At 37.3% G+C, this 16,563-nt stretch overlaps 1 protein-coding gene across 3 annotated transcripts; it reads left to right on the forward strand.

Moving 5' to 3' along the window:
- The first annotated feature begins 1,855 nt into the window (after nucleotides 1-1,855).
- On the forward strand, nucleotides 1,856-13,629 carry LOC137496305 (uncharacterized). 3 transcript variants are annotated; one of them, XM_087265507.1, is made up of 6 exons: nucleotides 1,856-1,987; nucleotides 6,985-7,120; nucleotides 7,498-7,519; nucleotides 7,698-7,817; nucleotides 7,957-8,038; nucleotides 12,878-13,629. In XM_087265507.1, the coding sequence occupies exons 2-6, from the start codon at nucleotides 7,011-7,013 to the stop codon at nucleotides 13,117-13,119; spliced, it is 576 nt and encodes a 191-aa protein (XP_087121633.1). In that variant the 5' UTR covers nucleotides 1,856-1,987; nucleotides 6,985-7,010; the 3' UTR covers nucleotides 13,120-13,629. The 3 variants fall into 3 exon arrangements, with proteins under 3 accessions (XP_087121633.1, XP_087121634.1, XP_087121632.1); XM_087265508.1 differs by lacking the exon at nucleotides 1,856-1,987 and having other exon boundaries at nucleotides 6,741-7,120; nucleotides 7,316-7,519; XM_087265506.2 differs by lacking the exons at nucleotides 1,856-1,987; nucleotides 6,985-7,120 and having other exon boundaries at nucleotides 7,289-7,519.
- The last annotated feature ends 2,934 nt before the right edge of the window (nucleotides 13,630-16,563 follow it).

Raw genomic sequence — 16,563 nt, forward strand, 5'->3', positions numbered from 1 at the left:
ACTAATAAACAACCGTGCTTCTGTTTACAGGTTGAGGAAGTGATGCCTCATATGGATTTTTTTTAAACAAAATGCAGATTACTACAATTTAAATAAATACTTTTTTGTACCCGATTAAATTGATTAAAAGTTTCGGTCACACTTTATTTTGATGATCTGTTTGTTGAATATAAGTTACATTGCATCTATATGCCAACTAATTCGCATTAGATTATAAGTAGACTCTTTGGTTGGGGTTAGGGTCAGGGTTAGTGTAAGTTGACATGAACTTGCAAAGTGTCTTACGCCTGTTTCACACCGCAAGCGTCAGCGGCGCGTGAGCAGAGCGTGAGCAGCGCGTATGTCGAGCAGTAGCAGCACGCAGGCGTTTGCCTTTCACACCAGCTGCGTCTGCAGCGCGCAGCTCTTCGGCAGCTGCTGCAGAGATCAACCTATCTCTGTCTATTCTATCTAGTTACCCATGTCTCTCTATATACAAATACACTTTTTAAACTTTTCATCTGCACCAAAGCCCCTCCTATGCTGTTTCTTTAACCTGCAAATATTTATTTTACACATTTTATAGATCAAATAGTACTGTATGCTGAGAAGTGTCTACAGTCATAGGACAATCGCCTGTGATATCATGTCATTTGTTTTTTATTATCAGGTTGCTGTAGACCTAGTTATAATAATATTTATACTATATAGTTATAATGATATTTATACATGATCAAACTAGTATTACTTTCTCCGCTTCAGTGCTGTCCAGCGGCAGAATAACAGCTCGTTAATGTATGCTCGTGCAGATGATGAGACGGACAAAAGTAACCAATGCATGCCATTCTTTTACTTATTTTCGTGTTGTCAGATTCACAGAGCAAACAGCTCCCGGTAGGAATAACCCGGTAGGAACATAAAACAAAGCCGATTAAAACTTTCTTCCTCTGCTCAGCTGCACAGAACACAGCGAGCTCACATAATCCAGCATGCGTGTCGAACTACACTACCCACAATACACTTCGCTATGGACTACAACTCCCGTAAATATTCCATTTCCCCTCTCCTACAACTAGTGTGCAACTTAAGCAAAACTGATAGTAAAATAGTTTTACATTTGGTTTTGTAGTTCGGGCCTAAATAAATGTTTGTTGCCGTTTTTAATCGTTTTAAGTGAATTTGAATGACTATATATAAACCATTTGACATTATTAACGCATTTATTGGGTAAAATTGCTAGTTTTTACTGTCATTCAATGTGTTTTGGTCATTCTCAATGCACTGTCACTTTAATTGAGCGTGAGCAGCGCGTCAAAAATAGACCCAGCGCCGAAACTATCGCTGCACTGCTGCTTCGGCGACGCTCACGCCTCGCTCTGACGCGCTGCTGCTGCGTGCGGTATGAAAGCTCTAATCTGTTAACATGGACGCCGAAAACACACGCGCTGCTCACGCTCTGCTCACGCGCCGCTGACGCTTGCGGTGTGAAACAGGCGTTAAAGTCAGTTAAATGTCTGCTGATGTAGCAGTATCAACAGATATTAAGCAGACAAGTGACTATTACTCAAATGGACAATCAAAATAAAGTGTTACCAAAGTTTCAGTCCTACTTAAAAACCATGTTTAGCTGTGCCTTTGCTGAATGAGTACCATGCTATGTCTGACATGTCTTTCTTTTCTTTTTTTTCTTTCATGCCATTTTTAAAAACAATTTAAAGCAATATGGTCACTGGTTCAAGCCCCAGCTGGGTCAGCTGGCATTTCTGTGTGGAATTGGCATGTTCTTCCCGTGTTGGCGTGGATTTCCTCCGGGTGCTCCGGTTTCCCCAACAAGTCCAAAGACATGTGCTATGGGTGATTTGGGTTAGCTAAATTGTCTGTAGTGTATGTCCTGGTCCTCCAGGTGGAGGGTTGAGCATTGGGCTAATGACCCACCTTGTAAAAATGAGATGTTACGAAACACCAACATGGTGAGGCTAAATATCAACTTCAACCAACGGCCCTGGGAGTAAGTATTTTTACTTATTATACTTGTATTTTATGTTTCTTTAATTCTTGTTTATGTAAAGCTCTTTGCATTACCATTGTGTATGAAATGTACTATATAAATCAACTTTACTGATTTCTGTTTTTTTCCATGTTGTCACACTTTAAAGGGGTGGTCCAGAGTGTAATTTTAAGGCCTGTTTGTGTTTAAAAGCTGCAAAGCAATGTGTGCTCATGCTTCATTTGTAGAAAGTCATTTTTTTATATATCCTATTTTGATTATTTACAGCTACTCATGCTAACATGAAAACAACTGTCATATTTCCTAGTTCCTCCGAAAGGCCCGTCCTCAAGAGGCTCTGATTGGTCAGCTAACATAATGTGCTGTGATTCGCAGATTGGCTCCACATCACCAATAAAGTGTCATGCCTCCACAAGCACACGCTTTGCCTCAGCTGTGTAAATAGTGTCAGTCAGAGTAGCTGTTAGCAGTATCCGTTTGACCCCTAATCCAAGACAGAAAATGAAAATAATGAACCTCATGCCTGCTCTCTAAAATCAAATCTGATAAGTGTCTGTAACGAGTAAAAATAGGGTGTGGCTTCTTCTTTAAGAAAGAATCGCAATTTTATGTACGCGTGTCTGTGACCAATATGAAGACGCATGTAACACGAACCACGTGTATGGGACTGATGTTTATTTTTATTTTTCTGTGATGTTTGAATTAAGGTTTTTTCTGTAATATACAGTGATTCTGAGTCAGGCATTTTACCTAACTCAATGCGTTACATGTCTTTCACATATATTTGGAATGAGCATGTGTAAGTAATATAAAACGTTAACATATCTTTTGTGAGTTAATTATCTGAGACGTAGCGGCCACATATGAGACAGCGCAGCAATAGAGAACATTGTGGGTGTTTACAGCGATTTGACTGATAAATAAAGTTTTGTAGCTAAATTGTTAGCTGTGCTAAACAGCATTTCCTGTTGTTTACATCCTCATTTATGTCCTCACTACAACATCGTTAACGCTAGACACTGTGCATGTCACAGATCAGTTTTAACAAATAAAATACACGTTGTGGCTCACAATCCACAGCTTCTGCTTGTTGGAGCTGCTCCTTCGAGGAGTTTTTAGCCAAATCCAGCTCTGAACTTAGAGAGATTCTGGAAGTTCTCCTTTGTCAAATGCTAGGTATATATATATTTTTTTTATAATTCTCTGAAACATAATTAAAATGAACTGTATGCACGTCTCTTTTTGTGTCACATGCTTTAGAAGCCCAAATACGCAAACAAAATGAGCTCTGTGGAAAAGAAGCATTTAGACAGCATTTTAGTTTTCTCTGTTGTAACATTACAGCGCCTCTGGCCATGCCCCTTCGCTGCACAGGGTGTATGCGAGAGGTAAAATGCCCGTAACCGGAATCTGGAAACCCTTGTGATCCCACAAGCCTGGATATATTTTATTGTAGTCCAGAAACTTTGTTCGCTGTAGGCTTTGCTGAGCTAACTCTGAAAAATCCCTAACTACTGTAAAAAGAATGAGTCCCGATTCCATAGAAAAAGTTGAATGTTGAGTGTTTTCTCCCCCATTGAAGTCCATAATAAAGAAAGGCTTAACGCAACTTAAAGGGGTGGTCCACTACGATATCAGTGCTTAAAATAAAATTTTAATAATGATCTAGAGAATTATTAATATATATAACCACAATGATATAAATTGCGTTTATGTGTATATAAAATTACGAATAACAAATGTAGCAGGGCATTAAATCACTGTTCATTTCTTTGCATTTTAACTTTGTAAACTATAAACTCATGCGTCTCCTCACGGTTTGTCTCATTTTGTGAGCTAACTGACATTAACAGTTGTTCGCTCACGTTCTCCCCTGCTGGCCACGCCCACTCCTGCCCGATGCTCGCGGAGCTCCACGCCCATTAATCATGCATCTTTTGAAAAAATCCTGAAGTAGACTTTAACCGAAATTGGGGGGTGTCCCTTTAAGGCTCATACACACCGGGGCACTTTCGTTTGCATTCATCGTCAGTGTTTTTCAAGATGTTTTTTCGGATTCAAACCCAAGCAATTTTCACTGCCGTCATGCAGAAGAGTATGCAAAATCACTCCTTGACGTTAGATGGCGCTACACAACTTTAAGCTTCTGACACCCGCTTTTAACACAAAAGAAGAAGACAAAGTTGATACGTATGTTGTTATGGATGGTTCAAGCAGCAGCTCCAGGGGTCCGTTCTTCGTACCTCGCTTAAATGATCTAAGATGATTTGGCAGATCCTGGATCTTTTAATCTTGATAACTGATCTCTCGCTAATTTGGTTCTCCAAACAAGTTCGCGAATCAGATTAGAATGTCTGGATGAACTGATCTGAGATCGCTGCGTGTGTTGTTAAGGACAGATCTATCCATCCTCGAAATCATGATCAGCAATGCAACGATTGGCTGACGGCACAGCAGCGTAATGACATCATCTGATTAATATTCAATTATCCATGTGAGCAAAATTACATCAAATTAGCAGTAAACGGCTTGTTAAATATGACACGCAGTAACTTCACATTTGTTGTGAGCTGCAGGCTTTACACTTTCATTTGTCAAGACAAGAGTATTCATCATGTATTTCAATGCATATCAATGTATTTAGTTCTACATTTAGAAAAGATTTTCTTTATTATAGAAGCCGTTTTTTTAATCGGTGTAAAGAATAACTGGTTGTTTACAAAAACATTTTGATATTGGTAAAGGCGTCTGAAACTTTTGTGAAGCATCAAATCACCGGCATATTAACTATCAAAACATGTTTATGACTGCATAAATGTATTATTGCTTTTAAAAAAAGTCACATATTGTGCATTTCTATTATACACAATTTGTACTAAAGCGATCTAAAAAGTTCATATCAATAAGTTTTCTCTGTGCACCACCAGGTGGCAGTCTTTGTATTTTCATTTCGAGGGTGCAGATTGCATACGTTTTATTAATATGTAAAACTTTATTTATTTTATTAATGACTATAACTTTATATATATAGTTAAAAACTACTATTTTCCCAAGTGTATATAACTTTTACTGTAAGAAAATATCAGAATTCGGAACATACTTTCTGTATTATCTTTGCTTGAACTGAGCCGATCTAATCCTGTTTATATGATTTGAACCTGCTCCCTATCAGGTTTGACCTAGCAGATCTGTTGCCATGACAACAACTCTCGGATCAGCTTTGAAGAACGAAACGATCCTGGATCGTGTCAAATCGTCAATATCCAAATCCAGCTAACTGAGTAATCCACGTACGAAGAACGGACCCCAGCTCTAGCGATGAAGAAATTATTATTATTTACCAGTGCAATAAGCAACTTCACATTCATATTGCCTCTGGGCATCTTCTTCAATGTGCGCTGGCATTGACAGTTTTGCGCTTGAGCGCCTCCAAGTGCTGTTAGCTGTAACTTGAGCAGCTCCATGCACGTGAACAATAGTGCCAGCCTGATTGGTGGAAAAGATTTTAACATGGCGCATCTAAACAAAAAAATGACGCTTTTACGCCTGCCATTTTGCGTGTTGGTGTGCACGATCACACTGACCCCCTTTAAACGCAAGCAAAAAGCGTCCCACAGTGCACGGGTCTTTAGGCGCTAAGTGATAGTACATTTATCTTTTATTTTTTGCTATTTTTTTCTATATTCATCAAAATGGACGACTGGTTAAAAACTTGGACTTTTAAGAATTCAAGTGACAGTAGGGATGAACCATCTTTATCTGCCTCTTTTATGGAGATGTGCTACAGAGATGAAATATATGGACTTAGAGGATAATGAAGAGGTGCTAGCGGAAACAGGAATCCAGAAGAGATGTACTAATGAAGAGAATTAGGCCTACGCTAGAGAGTGAAAAAATATCAAGAAACGCAGATATAGCAACAGTTACTCTGGTTTCGGGTTTACATGGATTGGAGATGCAGAAAATCGAAATCCGCAATGTGTAGTCTGTGGTGAGGTTTTAATTAATAGCAGTCTTAAGCCCTCATATATGGTCCGGCACTTACAAACAAGACACAAACACTTACATGACATGCCTGTAAGTTGGAGGAACTGCAGAGGGGAAAAAAGGAGGCACAAAGGAGCAGTAGCTTTCATCTGAAAATTTGCGCCATCAATTTCCTGGGTACACTGCAGCATCCACCAAAAAGCTCTAGTGATAAAAAACATGCCAGATGAACTTTTGTCTGTACCTAATGATGCTGTGAAAAATGTCAACTTCATAAAAGCCTGTCCATTAAATTCACATATTTTATTAGAAAATGTGTATTTAGTTACTGTGGTTTAAAATGTGGAGTTTAATCGGAAAAAGGGGTGCTTGACAGGTGTCAAGTCTTAGAAAGGGGCACACACAGCAAAAAGTTTGGGGACCACTGTGACAGCTGACCAATCAGAGCCTTTTAAGAGCGGGCCTATCTGAGGGACTAGGAAATATGATAGTCAATGACACAACCCTCATGTTAGCTGAGTGGCTGTATATAATCAAAGTAGGGTAAATAAAAAAACAATGTCAGTTTCTATAAATGAAGCATGAGCACACATTGCTTTGCATCTTATAAACTCAACCAAGCCTTTAAAATACACTTTGAACAAACTTTTAACAATCGAGGTAAATTAAATTAGTTTGTTGTTAAGGTACTTTAAGGATTGTTAATTTTTTCCCTTATAATAGAGTTCAATTGGGGGGAAACGCTTGATGTTACGTTTTACACTTTACCTATGGAATTGGGACTCGTTCTTTTTACAGTAGTTGGGGTTAGTTACAAGCAAAGTTTGACAGAAATTTGTGTTTCTCTGGTTGATGTTTAGGTACATTAAGCCATGTTAAGCTTTTTTTCATGTTAAGCGTTTTAGAATGTCCCTTATTATGCTTCCTAGCCTGGTGAGAATAGTGGATTTTGAGTTTCCCCCCTCCTAAGCCACCGTTTAAGGTGTAGATAATCACCCGTTCCATTTCAGGAAGCACCTCACATCCGAGTCTACTGATGCGGTTAACTGATGGCTGTCATTTAAAGGATGTCATATTTTTCATCATAACAAGTTTCAAAGGTGCTACACGTGTAGAGGGTCAATGTGGATTTATGTGCCATGAAAGGTACATCCAAGCTTTCATGTTTATTATGTATATAGGCCATAATTTGGCTTAATTACCATTGCACTGCACTACACACTTCCTACATGAGCTGAGACTGTAAACATTGAAGCGCTCAGAAAGTAACCACTAATGAAAGACCCATCCTTCCTTTTCTTCTTTCCCCGCCCGCATGTTTCATTTGGATAATTGCCACAGGTCCATTAAAACACGGGGCAGGTTGCTCTTCCACACTAAACCTCACCATCTCGCTCTTGCTCTCGGTCTCATTGCGGTTTGGACAGTTTGCATGCAAAAATGCAGATATTTATTGTTTTGTTTTGGTTGTTTGTTATTTCTGTGGTACGGTGTCTGGATTCAAACATTATCCGCTCCTCCAGAGAAATGACCATCTCTCAAGAGGTAAGAATTTATATATTCCTAAAACAAATTATGCTAGACTAATAGACATGCAAAGAATACATATATGCGTTATTCTGACAACGAGTAATTGATTAGATTTTTATGACATGATTTTTATCTCTAAAAATGAAATATATTGTTGTTATGACTATGACATGAGTTCAATAATCTTTTCTAGTCAGTGCTGCACTTACGGAGTGACACAGTTGCAAACTCTCATAATTATGTTAGAAGAAGCTCGGCTATCCAGGAAATTAGAGAAGCTTTGCCTCCTGGGCAAGACTGCACCACTGGACAAGTAAGACATTTCCTTAAATCTATTTATGTAATCTAATCTATAATCTAAGTTATGCATCGTTGGGTCCTTAAAATCATACAATATAAAAAGTTTTTAATATTGCCAATGGATCAAATGAATAAAAAATGTCTTTCAAAAGGCAACCGGATGCAAAGGCTCCAAGAAACCTCATAATTCGATGAAGACAAAGATTCAGCTGGATGGCCGGGGAAATAAAAAAGGTGAGGGAAGTCTTTAATGTACCTAAGTATTTAATTGAATTTCATTTTAAGTCATGTATTAATATATTATAGACTGTTCGTAATAGTTCTTGTGCTGGCAAGTGTAGCATATTATTGATTACATTAACTATGTTTTAAGTTAAGTTTTTAACCTGTCAAAAACAGGATATCTATTACAGTATAGTTTGCATAAATTTTATAGGCATAGCTATGTTTATAAACAGACAATGTTGAGGAATCAGGAGTTAGATTTTTGCACTAGCATGATATATGTAAAACTTATATATATATATATATATATATATATATATATATATATATATATATATATATATATATATATATATATATATATATATATATATATTTGAGCAATATCACACAGTAGCAGTGGGATAGGGCTGTTTATCGGCACTGGTGTAAGACGTGCGCGGTAGTGTCCAACTGGTGACAATATACAGCCACACCGCACTGCTACGAGTGTGATATTGCATTTATACAACAGTTTGACGCCATAATCGGGATTTAAAAAAGAAAATCAAACACGGAGAGTCTCAAAACCCTTTTGTATGAGGAACTACTTTCTTCTGCCATTTTCTTACATCCGCAGCTGAAGCTGTTACTAATTCACCAACATCACTTTGGAGCTACTATTTGGAATATTCTCTAGCGTAATATCTAAAGTGATGATAAAACAGGTAATTTTGCTCACATTTTAGCATTATAAAGTTGAACTGCATGAAATGCCATCAGTCTAAAGACATATCCCGATTGCGAATGAGAAATACTGCGAAATGAAATAATTAACCTCGAAAAAGGCCAAAGCAATGCAAACTCTACCAGATTACTATTGTATTTGTGATAAGGAAAAACTATAATCACATGCGGGCATTTCTTCTTTGTTTCTGTTTACTGAATTAGTCTGCAGAACGGAAACAGGAGACTCATTAGAAAAAGATGACCAAGCAAAAAGTAACAAAGGTTTTTACAAAGAGTGGCCAACACAAAATACAAACATTTCTGATATGCGAGTCCCATCTGGCACACAATATACTACAATTACTATGTTATAAATACAGCAGGCGACGAAAGTGGCGTAGTAGTGCTGTCGCCTCACAGCAAGAAGGTCGTTGGGTTGCAGGTTCGAGCCTCGGCTGGGTCAGTTGGCGTTTCTGTGTGGAGTTTGCATGTTCTCCCTGCGTTCGCCTGGGTTTCCTCCGGGGGCTCCGGTTTCCCCCACAGTCCAAGACATGCGGTACAGGTGAATTGGGTAGGCTAAATTGTCCGTAGTGTATGAGTGTGTGTGTGAATGATCCCCAGAGATAGGTGGAAGGTCATCCACTGCGTAAAAATGTGCTGGATAAGTTGTGCTGTAAATAATATAGATGACATATTATAAACATGTAAAAAATTTAAGGGTTGAAACCATTTTCATTCCTAAACTTCCTAAAAAGCTTTTTTTTATTGAATGTTAATTTTTTTTAGAAATATCACTCATATTCATTTGCGCTACCTTAAGATCAAAGCTTAAAATGTCAAATCATTATTAAAATCTATTATCTTTCAAAGGGCATGATTATATCTTAACATATTAAAATGTAAGTGAAATTGGAATTGTAATTTTAAACATATATTTGTTTAATAAAATGTTTAACGGTACAAAAAAGATAGACCTGCCTCCCAGCTTTTTGCCTGTTTGACTGGACTGTCACATCATTAATTATTTAATGAATAAACAGATCTTCTAATTTTAGAACCACAGCCCATACTGAAACAAAGTAGGCTAAGTAACTTAAAATGGTGAGTGGGTGTTATGTTTCAGAATGTAGTGGTGTCAAATTTAAATAACTGAAAGAGTAAAAATATTCCTGAAAACTAATAATACAAAAGCAAAAATTATTAAGTGCTATAAAAATACATAAACTGTGCTAGTTAACCAAAAACAACAACAAAGACTAGGGCTGTGTCTGAAATCACACACTTCCATGAACATTAAAAACTGTGAGCCGAGTAGTATGTCCGAATTCATAGTATTGGAAAAACAGTATGTGAGAAGCAGTGTTGGGTAAGTTACTTAAAAAGGTAAGAGATTACAAGTTACTGATTACTAGTGGAAAAATTGTCATTTGATTACATTACTAATTACTATATGTAAAAAGTAATCAGATTACTAATTACTTTGGTCTCACTTTAAAGGGCCATGAAACCCCCTGTTTCAGCAGGGTGTTTTTACACCTCTAGTTTGGAAAAAGTCAGGAAAGTGGGTGTGTCTAGCTCTTTTGTGGTGGGAGTGTCGGAGGGAAAAGGGGAAGGATTTGATTAATAATGGGAGTTCCCTTTTGGGCACGTGCTGATTTTCACAGAGGATAAACAAACACACAGGCAGGGGAGAAAGACAGAGACTGTTGTTCAATGACGGTGTAATGTTTGATACCGAAACGTTGTATAAGAGAAAAAATGACCCGTATCTCCATCCAATTCCTTTTCTTTTCCCACTTCTTTTGGCAACACAACATGGCGTCTCTCTGCTGTCTGAACACTGTTTCAAGTAGTCTTCGATGCTAGCATGCATATTAATGAAGTTGCAGCGCATACATAATAGAGCGCGCTGATTGGTTTGAACCAAGTAATACTCATGAATCAATGCAACACACTCAGAGACGTATTACGGTACTCAAAGGTACAGACGTCCAGTCTACACGCTGGAATACACGCAAGTATCTAATCTCCATGACACAGCTACAAAAATTAGTTTCATACCGGAAGTACAAATTTGCTCGAAATAATGCAAAAACAACCAATTTTCACTTTTTAGTGTAATACATGTGTCCTAATGTTTTTAGCAGTGTGGGACACATGTATGACTGTCAACAGCTCGAAAAATGTCTTAAGTGTTTCGTGACCCTTTAAATCCTATTTAAAAAATACAAAATAAACTGCAGCTCTTTCTGGAAAAAGTCTTTTTTTTTTTTTTAATTTCTGCTAGATTAAAAGCAATTGAATTTTTTAAAAAAAATTCATTTTAGGGTCAAAATTATTAGCCCCTTTAAGTTATTTTCTTTTCTCTAGAGTCTACAGGACAAACCATCGCTATCTCGCCTAAAGATTATGCTAATTTAACCAAAATAAAATATGATCATGGCTTGATTTTTAATTATTTAACAGTAAGGTCTGACTTTGCTTAAACAAAAGTCTTGTCACTTAACAGAAATAATGTACAGTATAGAATATAAAGTCATGGTGAAAAAGAATTAATATTGTGTGTGACTCCCATGAGCTCAAAGGATTGCATCCAAACATCTCTGCAATCACTCAAATAACTTATTAATAAAGTCATCTGGAATGGCAAAGAAAGTGTTCTTGCAGGACTCCCAGAATTCATCAAGATTCTTTGGATTCATCTTCAATACCTCCTCCTTCATCTTATCCCAGACATGCTCAATAATGTTCATGTCTGGTGAGTGGCTGGCCAATCCTGAAGCACATTGACCTTCTTTGTTTTCAGTTCAGTTTTTTAGTTAAAGTAGTCGAAAGTTCTTTAGAGACTTGTTTTTTACGCTCAATGAAGTCTGCATTTCTACATGAAGAAGCACTTTGGTCAAAAGATATTTTCCAGCATTTTCCAGCAACTTAAAGCGAATGCTAATTTAAAAGCCTATTAACTGACGTTAAAACTGAAAATGTGATTTTTAAAAAAAGCAAAAAAAAAATCTAAATTCTATTTATGTAACTTAAGTAACAATTACACTGACTTTCGGTTCTGTAATCAATCCTCACAAATATAAAATGTAATTCGTTACATTGCTGTGTTTCCCAAAAATGTAATTAGAATACAGTTACTGTGATACAAGTTACACCCAACTCTGGTGATAAGTACCCCAATGACTGCTGGTGAGATTCTGAAGTGTGCATTCAATGGACACTGCTGTCATCTGATGCCATGCTAGAGAATTTACGAATGAAAGTGAAGGAACGCAACTGACAGTGGTCATGTGATGATGACAAGTGGTGGATGTAGTATGTCTGGGTTAAATTCATACTACTCACATTCTTACTAAAGAGCAAGTACTATTCTAACAGTCATGTAGTAAATTCAAATGTGGTACCTACCTGAGTTGAAGGCGATTTTGGACGCAGCCTAGGATACTAGAAGTTCATGCTGCTCACAGTAATCAAAAATAAAGTTTAACCGAAAATGAAATATCACTCACTATTTACTTACCCTTGTGTGATTACAAACCTTTAAGGGTTTCTTTCTTCAGTTGAACACCACAGAAGATATTTTGAAAAAGCTGAAAAGCCGTTAACCATCATTATCTATAGTAGGGAAGAGATACTATGGAAGTCGATGTTTGCAGGTTTGGAACAAGTGAAAGAGAAGTAAATGACAGAAGCTTGTGTTTTTCCCCTACCGATAAACTTCTGGTGAAAGGTTAATGTGACTATTATCTAATGTGATTAAAATATAATCAGTTAAATAGACTTAAGCATTCATTAAAGTTGTTCAAGTGAGTTAAAAAAAACTTTGTCAGGAGCAGCAGACGAGCGCAGAACCTCCATTGAAAATACTGTGGTAAAATAATTTTTTGATATTTTAAAAATGTGGTATCAAACAATGGATTAATGTAGTGCTACTTCTAAATTCTGAGACCCACTTTATCAGTCAGACAGCGAAGATCATTGATTTTTAAAGAAAACAGTGATTTTATAACAGCATACATTTCACTGGAAGCGCTTTAACTGAATTACTAAAAAGTAAAGTCCTTCTGCGGATACCCTATTTTCATTGTTTGGGGTGAACTATCTCCTGCTGATTCTCGTGACATTTGTCTGCTGCAGTACCTGAGATGTCCCCTTGTGTGCGCTCGCGGGACTGTGAAGAGGGTCTGTGCTGCGCGCTCTACTTGACTGAAAGGAGATGTCAGCGCGTTCCCGCCCTCGGTGAGGTGTGCCTGCTGCGGGGACGCGCCAAATTCCGCCGGAGACTGGACCGCTGCGATTGCGAGAAGAGCATGCAGTGCCGCGCGCGACCCGACAGTCCTCGAGGACAGGGCGTTTGTCTCCATGATCCCAGGAACTAGTAGAACTGTTTAACAGACAGCTGGCTTGGAGGAACATGATATATGAGTTATGAAATAAAAATAAAGCGTTATTTTTATCATTGTTTTGCGTATAAAGTAAGTAGATGCCAATAAAATATAGGCCATAATGAAAAACCAAGCGCTCTGACAACAGCGCGAGGTGATGTTTTCTCTTTTCTGCACCTTTAAAACTGTAAAAACATTTGAGTCGAGATCCCTCTGACGGCTATTTCAGTGAGTAAATATTTGATGTATGTATGTCATGTCATGTTCTAGTGTTTCCAAACACTTCCTGGAAGGTGTTGTTTGAGCTTCTTTCTATAAAGTGTGTGGAGGAATTTGGCAAAACACAGTTTATCTATATAATACATTTCTAATAGTACATTTCTTTTTACATTCTTCGTTCATCTTCTAAATGTTTCTGCTTCCATTTCATGCCATTTGTGTCTGATTTCATGGGTATTTAGGCTGAATGCATGCAAACAATAAATGCTCTATCTTTGTTTAACATTCTTTGTTTTTTATTTGTTTATTTTTTCAGACTAATGTCATTCAGTCTATTATGACCTTGACTTAATCTTTAATATATTGTTTAGCTTTAGACTCTCCCGTTCATTTTTTATTCATTCATTTTCTTTTCGGATTAGTCCCTGTAATAATCAGGCGTCACCACAACAGAAAGAACCACCAACTTATCCAGTACATGTTTTACGCAGCAATGCCCTTCCATTCGCAACCCATCTCTGGGAAACTTCCATACACACTCATAAACTACAGACAATTTAGCCTACCCTATTCACCTGTACCGCATGTCTTTGGCCTGTGGGGGAAACCGGAGCACCTGGAGGAAACCCAGGCATACGCAGGGAGAACATGCAGACTCCACACAGAAACGCCAACTGACCCTGCCGAGGCTGTGAGGTGACAGCACTACCTACTGCGCCACCCCATTTTTTTTAATGTTTATTTTTTTTTAGCCAAATATCTGTTATTTCACATTAATAATGGCTTTAGACTTTCATTTCGCAACTGAAATATACATAATTACTTCCTCTTAATCCAAAGCCAATTTATAATGTTTAGTTTGAATTAAGGGCAGCACGATGGCGCGGTGGGTTGCACAATTGCCTCACAGCAAGAAGGTTGTTGTTTCGAGCCTCGCAGAGTCAGTTGACATTTCTCCCTGTGTTTCTGTGGGTTTCCTCTGGTTTCCCCTGCAAGTTCCAAAAACATGCGGTATAGGGGAATTGAGTAGGCTAAATTGCCTGTAGTTTGTGTGAGAATGTGTGGATGTTTTCTAGTGATTGGTTGCAGCTGGAAGGGCATCCGCTGTGTAAAACATATGCTGGATAAGTTTGCGGTTCATTCGCTGTGGCAACCCCTGATTAAAAAAGGGACTAAGCCAAAATGAAAATGAATGAATGAGTTTGAAAGAATTACATTTGCTTATTAAACTCAAAATGAGTAACTGCAATCAGTACTAAAAAAATGAACACAAACATTGAGTTTATCCAACAAAAATTCCTATATGGTTAATAAAAAACTCCACAATGTTTTTATTTTTATTTTAAGGGCACTTATTTTTACCCCTTTTACAAGATATAAGATAAGCCTTTGGTGTCTTCAGAATGTGTCTGTAAAGCTCAAAATACCCATCAGCTAATTTATTATAGCCTCCAAAATCTGCCCATTGTGCTATCTGAGTATAGTATAGCTGTTTTTGTAGCCTGTGGCTTTAAATGCAAATTAGCTGCTTCTCTCCACCCACCGTTTCCACGTGCATATCTGCTTATCATGCGTTACGTCAGATAAACAGCAGTCAGTGATAGAGAGAGACATGGATGAACCTGAATTAAGGTAACTAGGGACAAAAATGGCAGGTAAGTTTATTTTGTGTATTTGTGGTGGAGTTTATTTAAGCCTTTCTGAAATGATGAGTCTCACAAATGCAGTTTGCAGTACACACATAAACCCACACAGACATATGCGCGTTTACCGCGTTTAAAATTAATTAATTTTAATTTTAAAATTATAAAATTTATTTAAAAAAAAACACAGAGAGTTGTAACAAATATTTAATCCCAGTTTCTTTGCAAATCGTCTGTGGACGTGTGTATACATGTTATTATAGAACCATGGAATCTGTCAACCTATTCTGTGGGTGGGGAAAACTGCAGTCGTACGTCACATTGTGGTCAGGGCCTGAGCAAGCTTAACTGCCGCTCTAGGCAAAGGACGATCACGCTGCCCTCAACCTGAAAGTGAAAAAAGAAATGACCGGTTATCAAATTGCAGACCGGGGGGGGGACATGGGTGTTGAGGGAGGTGTCGCGGACGCTGCCTTCTCTCTTCTGCCACCCTAGGCGGTCGCCTAGGTCGCCTCTATGGACGCGCCGGCCCTGTTTGTGGTGGGCCTCAAAGTCACTTGTATTTCGGTCCTATGTTAACGTCAGAATTTTTTAAAAAGAAGACTTGTTGGGTTTTAATCACTCCAATATGACAGTGGACACACTATACATGCAAACAGTTCTGTCCAAATAGCTTGCAAACGTTGATTTTCATCATAGGTGCCCTTTAACAAATTTGTAGAGCCTCAAGAAAATTATGGCAAAGAATTACAAATAATGTTACTAATTAAATCCAACAATATTGGATTGAGTAAGAATAAATTAAATAACCTATTTTTAAAATGAATCATTTGAAATAAATACCAACTGCACATTTATACATTTTTTGCACAACTTACTTTTTTTATTGAAATCTTAACAAAACATGACAAGAAAACCACCTTGGAAATTCAAACATTTTTATTTGACACAAATTTGTAGTCAGTTCAGCAACAAAGAACCACATAAAGAATTATATTCACAATTTCATATTAGACAATATTCTGATATTACAGAATATAACAATTTTAGTGTACATTCAAACTGGAGTTAATCTCTTTTTAAAACATTGTACAATCAAACAACTGGAATTTTAAACCATGTACCTTTAAAACAACTGGTATTTATCACATTTTAAAACATACATTCATAGAACTGGTATATGTTAAACTGCGCACCTTCAAACTATTGAAATTAGTTTATCTCATTTTAAAATACAACAGAAAGGCGACAGACAACTGGAATTTGTTTATTTCTTTTAAAAAATAACAAATTAAAACAACTGGACTAATGTTGTAAAAGCATGTAAAGCATAGTCCACACAAAGTGGTAATTTTAATACAATGTTGTGTTAAAACTGTAACCTGGAACAACAGAACAAATTGTATGCACAATTGTATGCTTTGATTGAACACTTTTTGACAGATTTAAAGAATCCAGCTTCCAGTGTAAAGTCAATACAGAGCAGGGTAAGTTGTCACACTTTTCATACTATCTAACTTTTACTGTGCACCATACAGTTACCGGTCACTTTATAAGGTACATCTGTCCAACTACT

This window comes from Danio rerio, chromosome 8, assembly GCF_052040795.2.
Source record: "Danio rerio strain M-AB ecotype USA chromosome 8, GRCz13ab, whole genome shotgun sequence".
NCBI lineage: Eukaryota > Metazoa > Chordata > Actinopteri > Cypriniformes > Danionidae > Danio > Danio rerio.

Excerpts from the sequence above, each read along its gene's own strand:
- LOC137496305 (XM_087265507.1), top strand. The coding sequence starts at position 7,011 with ATGCGGTTAACTGATGGCTGTCATTTAAAGGATGTCATATTTTTCATC. Across the intron at positions 7,121-7,497 it reads GGATTTATGTGCCATGAAAG|AGAAATGACCATCTCTCAAG; the intron begins GTACATCCAAGC and ends CCGCTCCTCCAG. Across the intron at positions 8,039-12,877 it reads TGGCCGGGGAAATAAAAAAG|TACCTGAGATGTCCCCTTGT; the intron begins GTGAGGGAAGTC and ends TGTCTGCTGCAG.